At 42.5% G+C, this 23,285-nt stretch overlaps 2 protein-coding genes across 10 annotated transcripts in view; one reads left to right on the top strand and one right to left on the bottom strand.

Moving 5' to 3' along the window:
• Nucleotides 1-12,034, top strand: part of POU2F1 (POU class 2 homeobox 1) — a 210,999-nt gene extending 198,965 nt beyond the window's left edge. For all 5 annotated transcript variants that reach the window (XM_030581056.1, XM_030581066.1, XM_030581045.1 and 2 more), the window contains one exon: nt 3,743-12,034. In XM_030581056.1, the coding sequence (XP_030436916.1) occupies nt 3,743-4,053 (311 nt within the window). In that variant the 3' untranslated portion in view covers nt 4,054-12,034. The remainder of the gene's footprint in view (nt 1-3,742) is intronic.
• A 4,684-nt stretch (nt 12,035-16,718) lies between these two features.
• The window catches only part of CD247 (CD247 molecule), a 114,468-nt gene continuing 107,901 nt past the window's right edge, over nt 16,719-23,285 (bottom strand). For all 5 annotated transcript variants that reach the window (XM_030581116.1, XM_030581109.1, XM_030581101.1 and 2 more), the window contains exons 7-8: nt 23,152-23,193; nt 16,719-19,840 (exon numbers count right to left, since the gene is read on the bottom strand). In XM_030581116.1, coding sequence (XP_030436976.1) covers nt 19,775-19,840; nt 23,152-23,193 — 108 coding nt within the window. In that variant the 3' untranslated portion in view covers nt 16,719-19,774. The remainder of the gene's footprint in view (nt 19,841-23,151; nt 23,194-23,285) is intronic.

A 23,285-nucleotide genomic window follows, 5' to 3' on the forward strand; every position in this document is an offset into this window, starting at 1 on the left:
GTCTCGAAGATAGCTGGGAGTGCTGGTAGCGTAGGGCCTGAGGATAGAGTCTACATAGCCAGGTAATCCTGCAGTCAGGGTGCCAATGCCTGAGATGATGGGGCGTCCAGGGTTACCCAGTTTATGGATTTTGGGTAGCAGATAGAATACACCTGGTTGGGGCTCTAAGGGTGTGTCAGTGTAGATTTGTTCCTTTGCTGCTTTAGGGAGTTTCTTGAGCACACAGTGTAGTTTCTTTGGTAATCCTCAGTGGGGTCAGAGGGTAATAGCCTGTAGAATGTGGGGCAGAGTGTTGTCTAGCAGCCTCTTGTTCGTATTCCAACCTATTCATGACTGCAGCACCCCCTTTGTCAACCTTTTTTGTTATGATGTCAGAGTTGTTTCTGAGGCCGTGGATTGCGTTGTTCTGCGTAGCTGAGGTTATGGGGCAAGTGATGTTGCTTTTCTTCAATTTCAGCTTTTGCATGTCGGCGGAAGCACTCCATGTAGAAATACTGTAGTGGCTCCCATTCTATGTGAATATGTGTTACACCCCTTTTCGCTTCTAGGTTCCTTGAATAGGCCTTTCTCTTGCCAATAGGATTAGAGCAGTGTGTCTCTACCAAGGTCCTGATCCAAAGCACATTGAAGTCAATGGAAAGACCCCCTTCAGTTTCAGTTGGTTTTGGATCAGTCCCTTAGAGCCATTTCAATTTCTGCAAAATCTTATCCAGTGCTCTCAGGGAGGTTTTTCTCTATAAGTACTGGTCCTGTTATAGGGTGACAGAACAGTTTCCCTGGTGCCAGACATTTCACCCTGTGCTGATGCTTTGAGTATATTCAGATGGGAAATTCTGAGAACAATCAGATGACTCATGCTCAGGTTTATATTTTTAAGATTTGAAAGTATCCAGCAAGATGCCTTTAATTTTTATTCTAGATAGGAACTTTATTTTTATATTTTTACAAAAATTAGAAACAGCTTTTGCTTAGCTTCAGCTGCTCAGCCTTTGCCAGCCAAAATCCAACTGCAGCTGATCTGGGTAGTGTGAAGTGATGCTCCAAAGACATCTGGTACCACATGGTTGAATTATGCCACATGCTTGAGCAGTTACTTAGGCCTGGTCCACACTATGCGTTTAAATCGTATTTATCAGCATTAAACAGATTTAACCCGGCACCCGTCCACACAACGAGGCCCTTTATATCGATATAAAGGGCTCTTTAAACTGATTTCTGTACTCCTCCCCGACGAGAGGAGTAGCGCTGAAATCGGTATTGCCGTGTCGGATTAGAGTTAGTGTGGCCACAAATCGACGGTATTGGCCTCCGGGCGGTATCCCACTGTGCACCACTGTGACCACTCTGGAAAGCAGTCTGAACTTGGATGCACTGGCCAGGTAGACAGGAAAAGCCCCACGAACTTTTGAATTTCATTTCCTGTTTGCCCAGCATGGAGCTCTGATCAGCACGCGTGGCGATGCAGTCCCAAATCCAAAAAGAGCTCCAGCATGGACCGTACGGGAGATACTGGATCTGATTGCTGTATGGGGAGACAAATCTATCACAGCTCCGTTATAAAGACGAAATGCCAAAGCATTTGAAAAAATCTCCAGGCTATGATACAGAGCCCACAGCACAGTGCTGTGTGACAAACATAACGGAAAGCCAAAGAATCAAATGGATGCTCATGGAGAGAGGGAGGGGGTACTAAGGACTCCAGCTGTCCACAGTCCCCGGAGTCTCCGAAAAGCATTTGCATTCTTGGCTAAGCTCCCAGTGCCTGTAGGGTCAAACACATTGTCCAGGGTGTTTCAGGGTATATCTCGTCAATTTACCCCCCCCTCCCCCCCCGTGAAAGAAAAGGGGAAAAAATTGTTTCTTGACTTTTTTCAATGTCACCGTATGTCTACTGCATGCTGCTGGTAGACGCGGTGCTGAGGCACTGAACAGCAGCATCCTCTCCCCTCCCCTCCCCTCCCCTCCCATCCGGCAGACGGTACAGTACAGAATGACTGATAGCCGTCCTCATCATCCTGTGAGTGCTCCTGGCTGGCCTCGGTAAAAATAGGAATGACTCCCGGTCATTCACGGCAGATGGTACAGAACGGCTGGTAACCGTCGTCCTCATAGCAACTGGGGGCTGAGCTCCATTAGCCCCCTCCCTTCATGTCTAAAGAAAAGATTCTGTACTCCCTGGACTATCATGGCAGCGGGAGGCTGGGCTCCTCTCCCCCGCCACTGTTTAATGTCCTGCCTGGACTATCATAGCAGCTGGAGGCTGCCTCCCCCCATTTTATCTCACTAAAAAGTCAGTGTTTCTTATTCCTGCATTCTTTATTACTTCATCACACAAATGGGAGGACACTGCAACGGTAGCCCAGGAAGGTTGGGGGAGGAGGGAAGCAACGGGTGGGGTTGTTGCAGGGGCACCCCCTAGAATGGCATGCAGCTCATCATTTCTGCGAGATCTGACATGGAGTGGCTGTACTCTCTGGTTCTCTGGTACGCTGGTTCTCTAGTACACTTGCCCCATATTCTGGGCAAAACTGACTCTATTTTTAGATAAAACATAAAGGAGAGAATGACCCAGGGAGTCATTCCCATTTTTGTCTTTGCGCCCCCGGCCGACCTCAGCGAAGGCCAGCCAGGAGCACCGATGACAGCAGCAGACGGTACAGAACGACTGATAACCGTCGTCTCATCGCCAATTTACAATGGCGTGGCAGACGGTACAATAGGGATGGTAACCGTCTCTGCTACCTTGCCAAGGCAAATGAATGCTGCTTTGTAGCACTGCAGTACTGCCTCTATCAGCAGCATCCAGTACACATACAGTGACAGTGACAAAAGGCAAAACGGACTCCATGGTTGCCATGCTATGGCGTCTGCCAGGGCAATCCAGGGAAAAAGGGCGCGAAATGATTGTCTGCCGTTGCTTTCACAGAGGAAGGAATGAGTGACGACATTTACCCAGAGTCACCCGTGACACTTTTTGCACCATCATGCATTGGGATTTCAACCCAGAATTCCAGTGGGCGGGGGAGACTGCGGGAACTATGGGATAGCTACGGGATAGCCATCCACAGTGCAACGCTCCAGAAATCGACGCTAGCCTCGGTACATGGACGCACACTGCCGAATTATTGTGCTTTGTGTGGCCACGTGTGCTCGACTTTATACAATCTGTTTTACAAAACGGTTTATGTAAAATCGGAATAATCATGTAGTGTAGACATACCCTCAGCTGCATGAGGCTGACAACAAACAGTTACTGTAGAACAGATCCTGGTTTTTCAGAAGTAGATAAAAGCAGTTTTTTGCAGATAGTTTGAAAATGAGTTAGGATTATACATTCTATAAGGCATTAAAATATTTCATAATATCTATTCTTTTCTTTTGTGTGACATATCTTGTTAAAAACAAACTCTGGATTACTTTTATATAAAGAAATGTGTTAGGGAGATATAGGTATAAATGAATAGCAAAAAACTTCTTTTCGACCCTTCTCTATTCTTTGGGATTGTGAGAGGATCCTCTCTCTTACGTGCTTAGTTCTGCCAGCCTCGATAATGCCAAATCCCATTTTCAACTGATTTGTGAATCTTTTTTTGTTGGGTTGAAGCAAGAGGAAGGAATCTTATAGTCGTGGAAAGAAGGTTACGCTCATAGGAGGGAAAACTGAATAACTGTTGCATTTTGCTGCATTGCTCTGTGCTGTTAATGCTAATGTTCTCTTCCCTGCACTTTTCTCCCTTTTTAGCTCTTGCATCTGGTGGTTCTCTTCCAATAACATCACTGGATGCAACTGGGAACTTAGTGTTTGCCAATGCTGGAGGTACTCCTAACATCGTCACTGCCCCATTGTTCCTGAACCCTCAGAACCTTTCTCTGCTCACCAGCAACCCAGTTAGCTTGGTCTCTGCAGCTGCCGCCTCCGCAGGGGCCTCTGGACCAGTCGCCAGCCTTCATGCCACCTCCACCTCAGCTGAATCCATCCAGAACTCTCTCTTCACAGTGGCCTCTGCCAGTGGGGCCACTTCCACCACCACTACTGCCTCCAAGGCACAGTGAGCCAGGCTGAGCTGTGCTACCACCAGCCTGTTTCACTCTGCAGTGGGATTGGCTGCCAGCTGGGTTTATAAACTGAAAAATGTGATCGGCTTCCTCTCGCCATGTTGCTGGGGACAAGGGAGAGAGACGGAAAATATAAAAACAAAACAGGAAGGATTTAAAGCTGGGACAGACATTTGCCTAATTTTATAATAAACACTGTCTTTTCAGGATCACTTCATGGATCGGAGAGCTTTCTAACCAAAAATGTAAAAAAACAAAAAACAAAAAAAAAAAACAAAAAAAAAAAGTGAAAGGACTACTTATCATTTTCAGCAGTCACGACAAGTTAAGGTGGGTTATCAACTCAAACATAGGAAGGGGATTTCTTAGTTCTTTTGGTCTAAATATCTTTTTTTTGTTTTTAATTATCATTTTATAGGTCTGTTGTACAGGCCGTTATGTCATACAAGGTGTTTATAATCGTATCAATCGTGTTGGGGGTTCCTTTCTTAACTGGTACAATTTAGGCAGGCCTGTATTACTGGTGTATCTCTATTATTATTATGGTTGTTATTATTATTATTATTATTATTTTATATATATGGTTTGGACGCATTTGTCTTTGCTCCTGGATTGTTTTCAGTGAGCTCCCACGCCATGAGGAGGGGGGAGAGAGAGAGGGGAACATAAGGAGGCTTTCTGTCCTAATCTCCTGGGAGCGTTCCTCAGTTTCCTCATCCTTGAACTTGTTTTACAGAGACTTATACTGAGGTATCAAGAGAGATCATTTTCACCACTTTTGCAGGAATCTCAGTGTAGAGGCAGCAAGTTGTGTGCAAACCTCCAGGCTAGTCTTTGCTTTTGTGGTGAGGGAAGCAGAGATAACTTCTATACTGCAGATCTCCTTCACCCAACTACTTAGGCTAAAAAGCCAAAATTTTGCTCTAAATTGCATGTGCATTGCTTGTATTGACTTCAGAGAGCAGGATTTGGCACTTAGAGCCCAGACTATTTCAGACACCTGTTTTGGTGGTTCTACTGTATTGTTAGGATTTTGCCCCTTAAAAAAAAAAAAAATCCTAGAAATGCAAAGTTACCTGAGGACACCAATATCACTAATATCTAAAGGCATCAACAATCCAAGCTTCCTGCAAACTAACTTGGTACAGGATTTTGAAAGATGAAACTGGCTTCTCTAATCAAAGGAATATTCCTTTGCATGTTTTTTGTTGTGTACAGGGAGCTGCATTGGAACAGCTTTCCATTGTCAAGTGCTTCTATCTACAGGGATAGATGTCAGGTCTATTGGGACAGAAGTTGCTGCCAATTTCATGCCAACACAACCGTAAGAAAGCACTGTTGGCTTCCTTGCGCCTTTGTTCTATTCGAAATATCTTGTAGGTTTCTTCACCACCACCTTGCTTGGTGCTTTGGAAATAGGAGACAGTGACCAATCAGCTGGAATTGTCCATCCTGATGTGGGAAATAGCACCAATCTAGTCAACACTGGGACTTTGCACACATCTTGGTGTTCTCGTGTGGTCTCTGAAGAGTGATATTGCTACCTTGATCAAAATGACAGTAAGCATCTTGGACTAGAGACTCAGTGTTGGCTTGCTGACATAGCTGTGTTTCCAGGGTTGTTTCCAGTCCACATAGCAAGGAGCATTTGAGAACAGAGAGCTTATGAGAATGGATGAGGAAGAATAGTGGGTTTCCAGAGGTTAGTGATGTATATTCTTTAATATATCAATCGAATATTTGAACCAAAAAGATTTCTGAAGAGAAGACTGGATTGCTGCAATGCAGTTCACTTTGAACTTTTCATTCCTGTTGGATTTAAAAGTTTCTGCCATGTGTTTAAAACACATTTACACTCAGCTAGGAAGGGTGTCACAAGCACCCCCTCTGGATTTGGTTTGGTTTCTTTGGAGGGGGATGGGGATGTCACCAGGGAGTTTCAGGATAGCAAGTTTATGCAGCAGTTCTGTTCACTTTTGCTGATCATCAGGAGGGATCTTGGAATCTCTCACCACCTGAGATCAATAAGACAGGAACTTAAACTCAACATACACTTTTGGGTCTGTGACCCTAGTGTGTGGGATTTATATTTATACTCAAATGGCAGAAACTCTTATCTCTTCTTCCCCTCATGTTTTTCTCTGTTCATGTCTGACTCTCTCCATCTTCCTGTTTCACAGATTATTTAAAATAATTATCCATGAGATTTCAAAACTAGTGAACTGCAAAGCAGGGAAACTAACAAATGTCCGTCCACCATTTTTAATGTGTTCTTTGATTTTTTTTGTTTTGTTTTTTAAAACTAAGCTTGAACCAAAGTCAATTTCTAGCAAGCTGCTGTACTAATGGACTAGTTTGTATAAGTGCAGTTCAGACGCAGAGAGGCGATAGATGCTACTGACAATTTCTTTTTCATTTGTCTTGTTTTTTATTAATTTTATATAAAAGTTGCTGCTTGTTTTAATCTTTTTTAGGGGGGGGATTGATAATTTGTATATCCTTGGGGCAGACTCTTGATTTTTTTTTAAATAGGTTTTTTGTTTGTTTGTTTTTGTTTGTTTGGTATGTACATAGAATGGCAATGTCAGGTGATTACTAATCCAAGTGGTCCCCCAATTCTCCACCCTACCAGTTAAATAAATCTAAATATTCTGGTGTGACTGAAGTCTCTGACTTCAGTCTGTGCAGAAGATTTTAGGGCTATAAATAATATAGAATATAAATTGCCCATAGTGTAACAGCTTTGGAGCAGTAAAAGGTATAGATGGGTATGATTCAGGGAGGGAGAAGTGGAAGAGGAGATGCTGGTTACCCACTATGTTGGTCTAGAGGCCATAGCATTGACTGTAGTTTCGACCAAAGGAAATATCAGTCCCATGGGACTTGTAGTCAGCCAAGTAAGAGGGCAGGAAACGCTGAAGCTACAGTGCTTGCACTTGGGTCTGAAAATTCCCAGTCACCTTCAGACATTCGTAAAAGTAAAATGTACCAAAAGCCTTTTTGTTAAAGGGCATTTGGATGATATCCTCTCCACTGTATCCTCTGTTTTCTGATGGATCTGAGACTGTGGGGTGCATCCTGTGCATTTATCTAGGAAATACAAAGAATGTGGGCCTTAAATCAGCATCAGAACCTCTCTCCACAGTTCAAAGGGGCTGTGCCATCAGTTGTCTGGATGATTTTTAACTTACCATTCTTGTTGGTTTGTGGTTGAGAGGGGGGTGTGATGCATACATATCTGGAACACTAATGCAGCTTGGATGGTTATTTATTATAAACAAATTGTTTTTTCCTGATTCCTTTTTCATTGGTCACATGGCTTTGGTGTGAGCACCTTAAATTCTCCCTCCCTCATCCTCTGCTACCCAATCACCCTCTAAGGGGCCCAGACTCCAGAGAGCTTCTTAGTGGTTTTTTCTGAAAGAAACTGGAAACTTTAAGTAGCCACATGTCCAGGGAGGTTTGGCTGAAATGCTCTTCTTTTTGCCCTGGGGAACTGGCAGTAGATTATCATATCCTACCACACCCTCCGCTTCCCTCCCCCCCCCCCCCTTAGCTCAAGACTAGTATGTTTTTATTTCCTATCATAAGGTGTCAATGTCTGATTGTAGCCCTTTTGTTCAGTCGATCTGCCTGGACCCTGCTCTTCACTGGTAGTCTTGTTTCCTCTTGTGAACGTTGGTCACCTCTACTATTTTAGTTAAAGGAGAGAGGAGAAGAACCCAGAGATGAGGTTGCAGTGGCATTATATTTGCCTAGTAAGACTATGCATGCACACTCTTTCAGAACTTGAGATGGATGAATGATCGGGTATTGGAATGTAGTGGAAATTGCTGTTTTAAACCTTAATCATGACTGCAACAGAAACTGAAGTGTCTACAAGGAGATTCAGTAGTGATTGGTGATATATGGACTTTGAGAATTAGAGACTGAAGATTTAAGGATTGGAGTGGAAAAGTATTGTCCCACAGATTCAAAAATTAGCCAACAGCGGCTAAGGGCATTATTTTGCAGTTGAGGTCACTTTTTCACCCCAAAGGACAATAGTTGACTCTTTATAATCCAAAAATACAAGTCAATATAAATGTCTTAGCAAAAATGGTTTTCTTTTGCCCACAAATGTCATAGTCCTTGTCTTAAATCCATCACTGAGTGAACAAACTGTTCCTTTGTTGTTTTATGGGATTATCTCTGAGATTTTTGAATTCAATAGAATTTCACACACACAGATAACTAAATTGAAATAAAATCAAATCAGGCTTTGTTGGCCAGGGCTAGAAGAAATTCCTTAAAGCCCTTGTACATGGAAGGGAAAATTGCAAGTTATGTAGTGCATCTTTCTCTTCCACAGCTCCATAAAACTACATATATGTAGGTGTCTGGCTTGTTTTCTCATTTCCAAGCATATCTCATGGTAGGTAAAAACTAGTGGAGCAGACCAATTCACTTTATCATCTCCAAGGACAATTAGGATCTGTATATTAGGCCTGGGGAGGGACATATGTATGAAGAAACACAAGAAATAAACACCTTCCCGAAAAAGATATGGAGAAGGGGAAACACACGAATGTTTCTTCAGGAAAAAGTCTTAAAAGGTAGTGGTCATGTGAATTTTGGTAGAGAACTCATTCAGGTTTGGTTCAGACAAATCTGACCCACCCAGTTGACCTCTGCCCCAGTAGTTAGGGGATGAAAGATTCATGTGCTGTTCACACACATGCACATACTCACCCTTAGATGGATTCTCCTGACAAATGTGAATTTTGTGAGGAATCCTAAGCCAGTTAAAGTATTAGTTTCTTTACTGACTTGTTACCTAGTGTATATGCAGGAATGCTACATATAATATGCATGTGTGTGTATGTTCATGTGTGTATGTATACACATGCCCTATACCAGTTAGTACTGAGATATACTCCTTATATAAGAAAAATCCTGGTTTATAATAATTTTGTATCGTACTCAGAGCCTAAGTACAATATAGTTTACATGTAAAAAATTGTTTTAATTGGGAGACTCTTGACAACACATCATTGCCCCAGACCTACTCAAACAAATCCTCTGCCTTCAATAAGTAAAGTCACACAAATTAATTAAAAGCCATATCAGACCCCAAAAACCACTTTGCCATGAAGCCCATAACACTTGCGCTCTGATGGACTATCAGTGGGAATACAATGGAAAGTAGAGGATCGTCATATGAAAATGCTCTGCTGGTAATACTGGACATCTGTGTTCAAGTCACTAATAAAACCATCCATCACATTTTATCAGTTGTGATAGAGCCCAGAAATGGAGACATTCTCTTTACTAATTTGAATTGCATACCCTTGTAGGCTTCAAAAATTGCAGTTTTAAATTTCATCTGGAAGTGAACTGGCTGTTACGGCCATAATGGAGAGATTTCTAAAGAAAACATGCAGGATGTGTGTAATATATATGTTAACTTATTTGGAAATGCATTTCCTCATTTGTTACCCCTTTTGGGAAACAAATCTTGATATTAATCTCAACAGAAGTAGGAACAATATATGAGCTCATGTTATAATGGCCTTCCATTTGTGTTGATTGAGCATTCCACTGCCCCTCCACCCTCATCCCTTTCTTGATCTTCTTCCCCGTACAGCGTGGGAGGAGGTTATTTTAGTCTATAGATTAAATGAAAACAAAATGTAACTTGGATCTATGGGTGGTGTCTTTCCAATGGACTTCTTAAACATCAAAGTAACTTGGGCAACTTAAAAAAATAAAAGAGGAATAAGAGACTCTCCTTGTGCTCAGGGGGCAACAGAGGAGTGTGTCTGTTACCAAAACAACTTGGGAGAATTCTCCCTGCACATCAGTAACAATGATTAGGTCAGTGATAGTGATTTCCTGTTTACTGCTACTGTTATCACTGAAGAGTTAGATTTTTGTTGTTCCTCTGTTGGTTTAAGTAGAAGGTACCCAGCAGTCCACTGGAGCAGATTCCATTTTTCCTCCTGATTGAGGTGTTGAAAGTGCACAAGTGCTAAGTCCTGTGTGAAGCATATTCTTGGAGTAGAGTAACTAACATTCAATAAAACAAAGACCATTTTTTTCATAAAAGAACAGAACATCTTTGCTCCATTGTAGCTGGAGCCATATAATGGAGGCACAATTAAAACTACTTCTAATTTACCTTAATTGTCAACACCTAATATTTTACTAAATAAAATTGTTCTCTTTCCAATTTGAAACCTTACTTTACAAAATTGTCAGAAAGGAGCTCTTTTTGTAATGGAAATAGAGGCTTTGGGACAGACTAACTACTACATCAGATCCTAGCTATTGATGACATTTGGTTAACAAAATTGCATTTCCAATTATCTTATGGTTATTCTTTGGGCAAAATCCAAAATGTAAACTCTTAACATGTCCATTTAACTGTATTAGAGCCAGTTAAACTGAATTCTACTGTCTTGAGGAAGAATAGGATTATCTTAAGTTTGTATCTGTGTGTGTGTCTACACATATATATTGAAAATAAATTTAGTTCTGTCTTATATACTCTCTCTTATAGATTGGACATTATCAAAGGAGGAATCTGACTGGTGGATGAATACATCCATTATATAGTTATTTATCTCTAACCAGCCTTCTCCGGGTCTGTTAGCCAGTTGTTACAAAAATATGACTCAGAAAGTTGTTAAAACAATTCACAGTTCAGGAAGTTCAGTTGCACTGGTTCTGCTCCTTAGAGGAATCAAAATCAACTCCCACTGATGTCAGTAGGAGTCTCCCTTGCCTCCAGTGGGAGTTGAATCAGATCATAGAGTGCCTTAGGCACTTGGCAGAGGATCTCCTGTCTTACAGAGCATTTCACATGCATATGTCCTTGGTACAACCACCCTTGTTAAGATACAGGCATTGCACGTGGATATAGTGTCATCTGCTCCTTTTTCTAATCTAATGCAAATCTGTTGTTTGTTTGACTCATGACTTGCAAATTATGTTCAGTATCTTATGTATTGCCACCCATTCAGAATAGGATCAGATTCCATAAACCTAAAAGCAGTTTAGGTCAAAGAGCATTGGAAGGAATGAAATGTGTATACACGTGCATGCACCCATATAACTATACATACAGACAGTACAATATAAAAACATGATTCTCTTCTGACTTTTATCATCAATGAGGAGGATAAATGGACTAATTACCGCTTCCTGTGTGACTCTATCCTGTCTATGATTAAGGTGGTAATAGAGTTGAGCCTTCATGTATTCTTCCTGTCAGTTCGGTATGTACACACACTCCTACTTTCATCCCTAGTCAGTACAATTCAGATGTCAATTTGATTGCATACTTGTACTAATCCAATTCTGTCCTCCTTTTTCTTTCTCTCATATGCATACCCATACCATGAATGAACAGACTACTTTTTCATTCATTCCCTTTGGACTCCATCTGGAGGGTTTTAGAGACTGCAGTGGAACTATAGATAGTTTTGTCCTTGGGGAGGAGAAAGTATTTGGTTTGACAGAATAGATTGGTGTGGTCAGGTATGTCAAACACATCAGATATGGCTTTTCTGACTAAATTTCTGTTCATGGAGCATCTCCTGGGCTTTATGCCAACACTTCCTGCAAAGCATACTTTGCTTGGGTGAATCTCCTTGGGAGACATTTCAGTTCCTGTCCCTGAATAAGTGGAGGGTCCCCAACTGGAATAATCTGGGTCCCACTCCTTCAGTAAGAGGTAGCACCACAGAGCTGTGAGAACAATGCTTGTGGGTAGCAACTGGCTTCTGGCACCTTCATAAAATACCTCAGCATAGCTTAGCATTGTCACATAACTGGTTTTAAACTGAAAAATCAGAAGAGAAAAACAAACTTTATAAATAGTGGAGATAATTCTAGCTGTAGAGTTTAGTTGAACTGATGTTTGTTATGATTAATAAACATGATTATGCTGTATGTATTTGAGATCCTGTTGATAGGTTACAACTTTATAGGGTTGGGTGGGGGTGGGTGGATGTTGGGTGGGGACGGAGCGAAGGGAGTTGACTCTGTTAGAAGGAAAATGTTGCTCATGAATTTTTTTCCTTGTATCTGTCTTGCCAAAGGAAACATTTTGTTGCTCCTGGGTTTGGGATTGTTGTTTGGTTGGTTTATCTGTGGTCTAATCTGCAGCACAGCACAGCACATGATGGCATGCAGGTTACTGATTGGGTGGCTGTTCAGGGTCCTTTAGGTGCACAAAGGCTTTCCCCTCCCTCCCTGCCTTTTCCTTATGAATAGTAAGGGCCCTTGTAGGGATCTAAAGATTAGGCAAGGTGTATATTGGGAGCTTGGGGGAGAGGAGATGGATATATTGGGTCAGATTCAGCCCAGGTATAAATCCATTTTAGCCAGTGGTGTTGCACCAGGGCTGAATTGGGGCCATGGCATTTAAGTTTGGGAAAGAGAGAAGAGTTTTTTCATCTTAATCTAACTGAGAGAGAAAAAATGAAACAGGTTCCTTTTATCCCCCTTGTCTTGTTACTGAATGTAGGGCTTGTAGTGCTTGATAATAGGTGGAAAACTTTTTAAACACTTCCTTTTCTAATAGCAATGCTAATCCTATCTAGACCAAAAACTACTAAAGAAAAACCAAACTGAGAAGTGAAAGCTAACCTGCTTCTAACACCTGGCTGGTGTACCTGAAAGGATCGAAATACTGTGAGTCAGTCTAGGGGGAGGGCTGTTTGGGGAGGAGGAAGGTGCATTCCTCTCATGGTGTTTGTCTTGGCTTTGGGGTGGGACTACTGGGGGAAGTGGTGATGACTTGGGAGGGATTCCTAGCCTCTTCCATCCTGACTTCAAGGCATCCCTTCCATTGTTCTAACTTCCCGGCGGGGGGAGGTGAGTGAGCGAGTGAGTGGTTGTGTGGATCTAAAGAGCTGAATTTCCCAGGAGCTCAGAGCTCCATTGGAATGGGGGAATTTCCAATGGCTTGGTAGGGAACCAAAGGCACTGATGAGTCGTCAGCTCTGCTGTTGTCAGAGCAGATAAGAGGAAAAGCTGGGCCTTTTTTGTGTTGTGGGTGGATGTCCCTTTCTGTAAGGATCTTGTCTCCTATGGGTGTTGCCACCTTTTTGTGCACAGGGATGTTTTGGCTCTGTGAGGACAAACTGCATATGAGGATTGCTCAATGCAGCAGCCTAGGTCTCAGCTACTGCTGGAAATAGGAAAAACTGTTTCTTCCCTTCAAATATGGAAGCAGTGGTACCAAGGTCAGAGTCCCTTCCAACATCTTGCATGTGTTGTCTTTCTCTTGTAAAGATGGGGGACCCAGGAAACTCCTTTCTTTACTCCCCAAAATAGCCATGTACATTGTCATATATTGTGCTATTGGGTTGAGTTGTTTTATCAGTGAACCTGGAGAACCCTTGTGAAGAAAGGGAAAGGGTGGAAAATAGATGAATTGTCCAGCTACTCTTCCTCCGGAAACCAATTGGGTTGCAGAACGTCACTGAAAGCTTTACTAATAGAATTGTTGTTCTGACATTATGTAAAAGTGGTATTAATATTGTGTGACTTTTCAAAGAGCTAGATAGATTTATAGGTAGGTAATAGGGATATTGAAGAAATGACTTCTCAATTATAAGAGCACTTGGAACAAAAGATGTGGAAAACAAGGTGTGCTTTAAGGTAAACAAATCTGAGGAAGGAAATGAAACAACCTGGGCAAGGGTAAGGAGGGTGATGATATCCTTTGGGATTCCTTAGTGCTACTGAGTTGTTCTGCCCCAGGACTGGAGCACCCCCTCTGCCTTATTTCATCTCTCTACCAAACAAGACATTGTCAAATAGCTCAGGCCAAAAATGTAATTTACCCTAAAATTGTTCTAATCTGCTGGGGAACTTTTCCCTCCAGAGTTTTATATAGATGATAAAATAATGTTTAATCCTCCACTCTGTCCCCAAGAACTAACCTCTTCCTTCTCCTTCCCCAAAATTCTCTATCTAATATTGTTGGACCCACTAAAATTATGTATTGCCCCCTGCTGATTTTTGTAGCAGCATCTAGTTAACAAACATTGTTCTCTGTTCTGTGTTAATGTTATGGATGGTGCTGGCATGCTAAGGTGCTATAGAAATCCTAAGTTATTAAACAAAGAGGATCCTGTTTTGGCTCCATCCAGGACACTGGAAACTATTTATGCCAAGTCATAAACCATGGAAATCTCACAGCCCCCTTCAGAAATGAAAGCTCTTATAAAAATCAAATACAACATCCTTGATAGTGTCCTTCAGAACAAGGCAGTTTAGATAAAAATCAGTCCTTCCTCATGGTCTCCCTCACTGTGTTGGTCCTGGTGCCGCCTTTGCACAAGTGAGCTGAAGGATGAAATCTCAGCAAGCTGAGACACTTATGCAGACTCATCGCCCAGCTCTGCTATCTTCTGAGAACTGGGAGCAGGATTGGCGCCTCATTTTGCAACAGGGAGAGGAAAGGGGCACTGCAGAACTGCCCGTCATTGGTTTGGAGTAATGTGAATAGGGCAGTTCTGGTGGGGGGGCAAGTGCTGATCACCTTGGAGAGCATCATATGCCCACTGTCTTTCAGAAGGATCAGTGCAGTAGCCATCCCCAGCCCTGCCAGTGCTGCTGTTGTTCCATTTCCTTCCTCTGCAGTAGTGTCTAAGGCTAGGTGTGAGTAGATGTGGGGTGTTTATCCGCCACAGGTACAGGAGCTGTCGTATACCTCATTTCTAACTCGTAACTGAGTAACTTGCTTTAACTTTCTCCAAACCCTACAGAGTTGCCAAGTCTGCCTCCCTCCCTTGATTAATGCTGAACTCTGGCATATAGCAGCCCGTGACCTGCATCCTGGGGAGTGACCCCCTAAAGCCTCTGAATGTCGCTGCTTAAAAGCTACTGCAAAATGAGGGCAAATTGCAATCTTATCCTATTTCTTTTGGTTACAAGGGGTCCTCTCGATTAGTCTGAATATCCAAAGGCAGCCTCCCTCCAATCCATGCATGAAACGTCCACAACTGCCTTTCCCCGATCTCTTGGTGTCAGGACTACACTGAAACTCCAGGGCCAGACAGGTCCCTGAAGGCGTCTTTCAGCTGAGTGCTGCGCACACACTACTCATCCTTTAAAAAAAAAAAAAAAAAAAAAAAAGGACCAAAAAAGAAAATTCTCCAAATATTTAATTTTCTTCTTTATTATTTGACAATCTTGTATCCCCCAGGCTGTCCAGAAGCTGCATCCTTGATCCCTTCCACCTTTACTTTGAATGTAGTTCCTCCACCCCCATGGGAAAGAGAAGCTTTGACAGGTCACGATGCGCTGCTATAAGCTGGGGGAGGCGGTTTCTTTGTTTTGTTTTGTTCTTTTAAAATTTCCAGCCAAAACCAAAGATTTCCTAATGATTGTATAAACTCAAAACAAACAAACAAACCAAAGACAAAGGGGTGTCTTCAGCAATCCCATCTGTGAGGCCAGCCCTGGTAGAGGAGGAAGGGGTTCCTAGCGGACTGCTAAAGTGAAATGCCTGGCTTCCCATGGCCTGACACTGTGACTCTTCCACAGCAAAGTTGACTCAACCTGAGCCAGGCAATTTCCATCCCACCCTTTGCTAAAGTGTTGTGGAGTAAACTTGCTCTTTAAGCTCACAGAAACCCAGGGTGCAGCCACTGGGGAAAGTGGGTTGGGAGAGCAGATGAGTTGCTGCAGCCAATGGGACTCCACAGATTGGTTGAGAAACTGAAGACATTGGTGCATGATTGGCTGCTCTGATAGGTGCTTTAACCCTTTGGGGGCTGGGTGATGATGATTAATACACGCTGAGGTGCACTTCTGAGCTTTTCTCCCCTTCCTCTCCCCTCCGCTGCGTAACTGCTTGGAAGAGGCTGTCCTGTTGTGAGAAATCTCTTGAAAGAAGAAAAAGCTTTTCATTTCTCCTCTAGTTTTTTTTTCTATATTTTTATTATTTTTGCAGCACCACTGTGCAACTATGCATTGTATTTCTCAACCTTTTATGGTAGGTAGATGCCTGTGACTTTTTAACTTTTGGGGGGGGATTGCAAATGAAGGAACTTTATACATGGATCTTTTTAATCTCAGTTGACTGGGGGGTGTTTGGTTCTAGGGTCATACAAGCTCTATCCCAAAGCAAAATCCAAATGTTAATAATATTAGCCTGATGCAGATACCAAAGATAATTTCTTTCCTGCAGAACCTTAGACTTGTGTATTAAGTACGATTACCCAGCACTTGCATTAGTCTAACCTCAGTAATTCCAAAGCTTAGATGTATATTTTGGTATATTTCTGGGATATTAAAAGAATTGTCGTTTAAATTCTTGTTTGTTTCAGTGTAATGCTCTTAAAGTCATAGCATGGAGATAACTGAACTGTCCTATTCTTAGTAGTTTGAAATAATAGTATTTTTGTATGTTTTGGGTGTGTCTATGTATGTATTAACATAACAGTTTTCACTGCCTAGGTGTTCATAATTAAAAAGTTCTAAAGTGTACATAATATTCCATAATGAACTTCCACCAGACTGTCAATTTAGATTGCATTTTCACTGATTGCCATTCCCAGCTGAGATTCCTTATTTCTTTTTTAAGGAGACAGCATCCTTAATTTTTCTAAAGATCTGAATTTATTTTTTACATAACTGGCTCAAAGGGTGTTTCCCCCTCCCCCCCTCGGCGGTGGGGGTGGCCTGAGATTTATTTAAGAAAAATCTTGGAAGCATGTTAGTTTGAAAATATCAGTTTCTCTTTGAGTGAAAAGTTGGAATTTGAGAAAAAAAAATTTTCTGGTGAAGCTGGCCAATAGTTTTTAATGAAGCAATGAGTTGTGAATAGCGTGGGGGGAGGATCCTTTTATGCGTCTCTTCAGCCAAAGATAAATTTGCAGTCTGGGTATTAACCCTTTTTCTCACCTCTCCTCCTATACTATCACTTGTACACCTGGGGTCAGCTGAACACTTGAAGTCAGGGACCTTAATGCGATACTTGTACCCAGATGAAATACATTCTCATCTGGTCTTGAGACTGAAATGTGAAAGACCCCTATGATTTTGAAACTAATTGATATCTTTTTCTTCACGGGGGGATAAAAGGGATGCTGTTTCTTTAAAGATGCCTTTTATTTTTTTCCCCAGTGGCTGCCTGCAGGTGGCTGTAGGCATTGAGAGATTGTGTAGATTACAGTGAATCAGGATGAAATGGTAGATTTTGTGTAGATGCATTTGTCTGCTGTAATTTTTTATATATATTAAACTTACTGTAACTGTACAGTTCATTTCTGTTGTAAACATCATTAAACCATTTTCCAAGTGTTTTAACATGTATGTACTTGTTTGTGTTTTTTAAATATGTCAATAGTTGGAGGGCAAAAATCTCCTAAGTTCTGTTCCTCAGGTCCATCAAGCTGGTCCTGAGAGATGTTCCCTCTTGCTATTTGTCAGTTGTGCCAAACAGATTGCAGGTGATCATCTCTCATCGAGAAGCTTTTGCTCTGCCACCATTGCATTGTCCACTCTTCTTTTCTAAAAGAGAAGCAGCAGCCTGGGTTGTCGTCTTGGGACTGTGGACAAAGGTTCTTGAATGTAAAGACTGAATTTGGAAAATAGGAAAGGATGCAATTACTACGTGCGTAACACCAGAGCCAGCCCCTCCCCAAAAAGCCAGTTCGTTAGTCTTAAAACCACCTTGCATGTTCGATGCTTTGTGAGTCCTGGAAGAAATACTAGAGGGAACTTCTGAGAGCCAACATCCTCCCACAGCTAGAGACAGCATAAAGGGAAACTTTCTTGTTAACTCCCCTAGGTTAGTGGTTGTCTTATTCCCTAGCACCTATGAGATGTTTTTTAATATGAAACTCTAGGCTTTACTGCCCTATAGCTGTTAGGTCCTAGCTTAGTTGTGTTGTATAAAACAATATCTTTTTGGCAGTTGTAGACTCAATGTCTTCTAATTTCAGTGACTGGCAGCTTGGTCTTGTATTATGAAAGTATGAGTGTTGGATTGACCTCCTCTATTTGTTATTTTAGCGGACACTCTAGCATATCCTCTTTACTGCATCTTTCCATGCCTCTAATCATTTTGTCTCACAACAGGAATAGTAAGTCCACAAATTTATATTTGAGAGGGCCCCCAATGCCATGTTAAGGGGCTTGCCTACTGCCAATATTTGTATTGATTTTAGAAACTATATAGTTCAGGTGGTACAAAAAAATGTGGTTAGAACCGCCAACCCCCCACTGCAGATGCATTTATATCACTCTAAAAAGGTACTTGTATTGGTATAGCTCATTTCAGTAAGTTTACCTGTTTCTAAACCAATATCATTATTAAAGCAGTGCAAAAAAGTTACCTACATACAGACCAGGCCTGAAGATTTCAGCAATACGTGGATGGCAGCCTTCCAGCACGTACTAACCTTGTTCAGCTTGGCTTAGTTTGACATGACAATTGTGACTGTTGAGGTGGGTGCAGGCAGCGTTTGAGGTGGGAGAGCAACAGCAGGACTCTCACACAGCTCAGTTAATCACATTTACACATCCATGGCTTTCCCATCCATTTTATTACCTCATCAAAAACCATCTGAATTGCTGAGCCACCATCACCTTTGCGTTGAATCTGTACTCCTCATCTTTAAAATTATCCTACAAGGTATTTAAAAATTCTTACATTTCTTTCGGCTTTTGTACATTTTCCTCAGCAAAATACTCATCACTTGCTGGCATTGTTTTATATAACAGGAACATACTTTGGTGCTGTATTTTAAGTCGGGAAGGAATATCCCTTAAAAATTGTGTGGATTGAGCAATAGTGAGGGAAGGGAGAGCTCAAGTTTTGGATTGTTGATTAAAAAACTTCCCTTTAATTAAATTCCAACTTTCCCAGTGTTCTCAAGCATAATTTATGTGCTGCACCACTCCTGTTTTCACCATGGAACCTGGCTGGTAAAGGTGTCCCAGCTTTCATATATTTCCATTAGCATTTCTGGCTGCTGTCCATGTGCTGCAAGAGCTGGTCATACGGGAATGTTATTTTCTTGATTGCTTGTTGCAGCCTAGCACTGAATCCTCCTCACACTGTCACGGTAGAGCCTGCTTTTCGCATTTGTCTTTCACTCCAGGAACGTGTCATCATTTACAGTAAGAACAGCTCTCCACAGCTAAAACCAACTTAGAACTAAAGCTAAATTTACAGCAGTAAAATATTGGCGCTAGACTGCCATAGTTATGCTGATGCAGATTAGCCTTCCTGTAGGTAATACTGGGTGTAGCTATAGCACCTTCCTTTTGAGGACCTTAGAAGTGCTTTAGCCATAATTAAACGTCAACCACCTGTGAGGTGGGTAGATGGGGCGTAGTTTTGGGGTTGTTTTAAATAGCTAGAAAAACTGGCTCAGTGAGGAGGAGGAAGAAGAGAATCCACCATCCTAGTCTCCTGCCCAACACTTGCTGGTATGAAACAGCCACTATCATTAGGAATAGTTTTACAGATATGTACATTTAGAAGCTAAAGCTTGAGATTGTATAGTTTTGAAGGGGGGAAGGGAGGAGGGGAACTAAATCCAGACTTGTCCTACTTGGTGCAATGAACCACGCATGTGTAATTTGCAGTCCTGAAAAAATGGGTGTTGACTGATTGGCCTTTTTTGGATTGATGATTGTTTCCCTTCTCTCCTCGCCCAAAGCATCTGGACTTCTCAGTCTTGCCCATCCATTGCATGAATGCCACTTAGTGAGGGGGCAATGGCTGCATCTGGAGGGCATCATATGTGTCCTTGGTTGCAGAGCTGAGTCCCTGAAAGAAGGAAGAAAGAGAGGGTAAGGTGGATGAGGTAGACCTTGGACCAATCACCTGCCTTTAGTCTTGCCTAAAATGGGAAGCGGGTGTTCAGCCGGCTAATCTGTTCTGTAGCAGTGATGAGAGGCACTTGTTCAAATCACTACTTCCCTTGAAGATGAAAGGTCAATGATTGTCAGTTACCCTGAAGGTAAGAAGCATGCTGAATATGGGTTAATGAAAAACATTGCTATAGCAACTCCTCCTGAAAGCTCACACAGTGCTTTACACTACTAGCAGCAGCAGCACTTTCACTCACGTAGTGGCTGTGTCTGAACAGTGGGCAAATGTCAGCTAGGTAGAACTACACACCACAATAACCTATATCCAACTGAAAGTGCATTCTGCCTGCCTAAATTTCCCTCTGCACTGACCCAAGTAAGAATTTGGGAAGGACATCTGAGTTTAACACCACCTCCTGCCACCAGCCTGGTGCATTTAGTATGGCAGCAGCACTGCAGCTGGAAGAGTACACATCAATCCCTTTCTCCCCAGTTCAGTCCACCTCAACCCCTCTGATTTTCTATTCCACTACAATGTATGGTCTTTGGCATCACTCAATTTATTTACTTTTTGTCCCAGCATCCTTTGCACTAATTGCAACAGTATACTAAAGTGATGAACAACCAGCACACAAGATTCTGGGGTACTTGAGGCCCAAAGGCTCCATCTACAGCTAACTGAGCAACAAGCTGCTGGAGACTCCCGCAGGCTGTGGATATTGGCTAAAAGCAAGATGCTCTGTGCCACTTTAAAAAGGTAGGTTTCCTAGCTTATTGGCTGATACTGATCATTCTTAGGTTTATCTGATCCTCCATCCAGTCCTACCTTTCTGTGAGTCTATAGTCTCACAAGGGCTAGTTGAAACCGGCCTTGAATAAAATCATTGGTTAGAGCTGACCTGCCAATGACAATTCAGATTCATAGCAACTTTTCAGGTAGGTATGGGTCTGGGTAAGTTATGTTTACCTGGCATGTGGAAGACCCAGGTTCAAGTCTTTGTTCTGCCTGATTGAGATCAGAGGGTTTTTTCTTACCCCAGTTCATTGCAAATCAGGCCGAGTAGAGACTTTAACCTGGGTGTCCCATATCCCAAGCTAGTAACCCAACGACCCAACTGTAGCATGAATTAATATCCATTCCATTTAGCAAAAATGTTCTGTTTTGTTCTACTACTGGGGAATCTGTAGCGATCTAGCCTGCAACTGAGGCCTTTGTGGAGAAAGCTTCTCGGGGAGATCCCACTCAGTCCTCAGCTTCAAGTATGACCACCATGACAAAGTTGCCCACCGGAAGTTAAGTGTAAGAGAGAAGGAAAAAAAGCTCTCTCTTTCCCCCTTGTTCCCCCACCTTGACTCTCCATGAGGAACTTTTCCTAGGGAATATAAGATCATCTGAGCTTCAGTGCCTTAAATACATCTGCCAAGCTCCTCCAAGAGCCCAAATAAACTTCAGTACTGAAGTAGGGCATCTGGGATAGAATCCGGGGGTGGGGTCAAGCCTACATTTTGGTTCAGTTCTGTTCTGTCAAGCCACCAAAAACAAAAAGTTTGGTTACTGTTAAAACTGATTCACATCAAATTTCAGTCTTGGTGAAAGTAAGAGTTAAATGGTCAAAATAAAAAAAAGCTTCAATTAAGTTTTATTTTTCAACTTTAACATGAGTTTTCAGAGTGTTTTCTGTTAAACTTTTTTATGAACACTTTGTTTTAGTTCCCTCAGATCACATCTTTGACCATTTGTTCTTTCCTATATAGGACCTCTGCAGTGAAAGGATAAGTGAGTTTAGGACATGGGCCCTACCTCAGGGGGAGCATCTGAAGGAATGCATTGCCCCAGATGATGGAGAGATATTACCTCTTTCCTTGGGGCTTGAAAAGTTACCAACTCCTGATACCAGGGAGCATTCCACCTCTTCTCTCCCTGCAGGGGAACCTCAGAGGGTACATCTACACAGCAATAAGAGACCCATGGTACAGGGTCTCAGAGCCCAGCCCAATGAGCTCACAGGGGTCAGGTGGTGGGGCTAAAAGTAGCAGTGTAGATGTTTTGGTTCTGAAGCCAGTCTCAAAAAGTCTGGGCTTTAGCCTGAGCCAGCTGACCTGGGCTCTGGGACTCACTGCCATGGCTTTGTATTGGCACATACAAATATCCAGCAATGCTTCATATATCTCGGGGGCCCCTGCTGCCTCATTTGGTGTACAGGCAGCTTCCAAGCTGCCCCTCTCCCTCCCCACGCTTGTGGACTTGCCTCGTCCTATTCTTCTTATACTAGGGTTTGGTCTACACTAGTAACCTAGGTTGGTTTAAGTGCATCACTGCAGCACAGTTATACTGACCTAACTCATGGTGCCAGGAGGGCTTCTCCCCTCGACATAGCTACTGCCTCTTGGGGAGATGGAGGACCTGTGCCAACCGGAGAAGCTCTCCTGTCAGCATAGGTAGCGTCTTCACTGAAGTGCTACAGCCTTTTTAGTATAAACAAGCCTCAAGCCAGGCCTGTTTATTGTCTCAAATAAGCTCACAATAGCTTAAAATATTGAGCTTAAAAATGCCAAACCTTTATTTTAAACCCCTCACTCAACTTTTTTTCTTTCAGTTCCAGATCAGGTAAAAATACCAGTTTGTTCTGGTGCTGCAGTGCTGGTTTGACTCCCTGCTGCTACTCTACCCTCTCCGCTAGTGGTCAATGTTACATGTGCAAAAGAAAATCCCCTAATGAATGTGCCTATTCAATTCTGTAAGATGATAAAACCTGCTTGTTGGCTGGAGCTGGTGGTCACGACCTGCCCTCAACCAGGAGAACTAAGCTTTTGATTTGACCTTTGAGTCGCTGCAGATGCTAGGCAGCCCTTAACCAACAGTTGGTCATATTACATAACAGGTAATTCAGGCTACTTCAAGAACAACCAGCCACATCCTTTCCATGGTACAGCTGACCTATCTGGAGCAGGGGCTATAGAGCAGAGGGAGCAAATGATTCTTCTAGAAAGTCCAGCTGCCAGAGTTTTGGAACCAATGTAGAGCAGTTCCCTCTCCTGCTAGAGAATCCAAATAGCAGGGACATTTAAGATGATCTGGGCTACTTTTAACAAAGGGTTACAGAGGGACGGTCTTAACTTTAAAGTAGCAGCAGCACGTCACCTCGGGTCAGATGGACACTCTGAAGCTCCATAGCATCATCCATTAGCAAAGGTTAGACACACAGTTAGGAGCTGCAATCAAATCACTGCATTTGATGAGAACATTGCTATGTATGCACTCCCTACCTGGTAGACAGCATCATTCCCTTTGCCTCGCCGCCTCTGGTGCTTTGGGAAGTAAAAGAGAAGCCATGGATTAATAGCCACTACTGCTTTATGTAGTGGAGGTGCTGTGATTTACTGTATTTCAATATATAGTG

Source organism: Gopherus evgoodei, chromosome 1 (genome assembly GCF_007399415.2).
Source record: "Gopherus evgoodei ecotype Sinaloan lineage chromosome 1, rGopEvg1_v1.p, whole genome shotgun sequence".
Taxonomy (NCBI): Eukaryota; Metazoa; Chordata; order Testudines; family Testudinidae; genus Gopherus; species Gopherus evgoodei.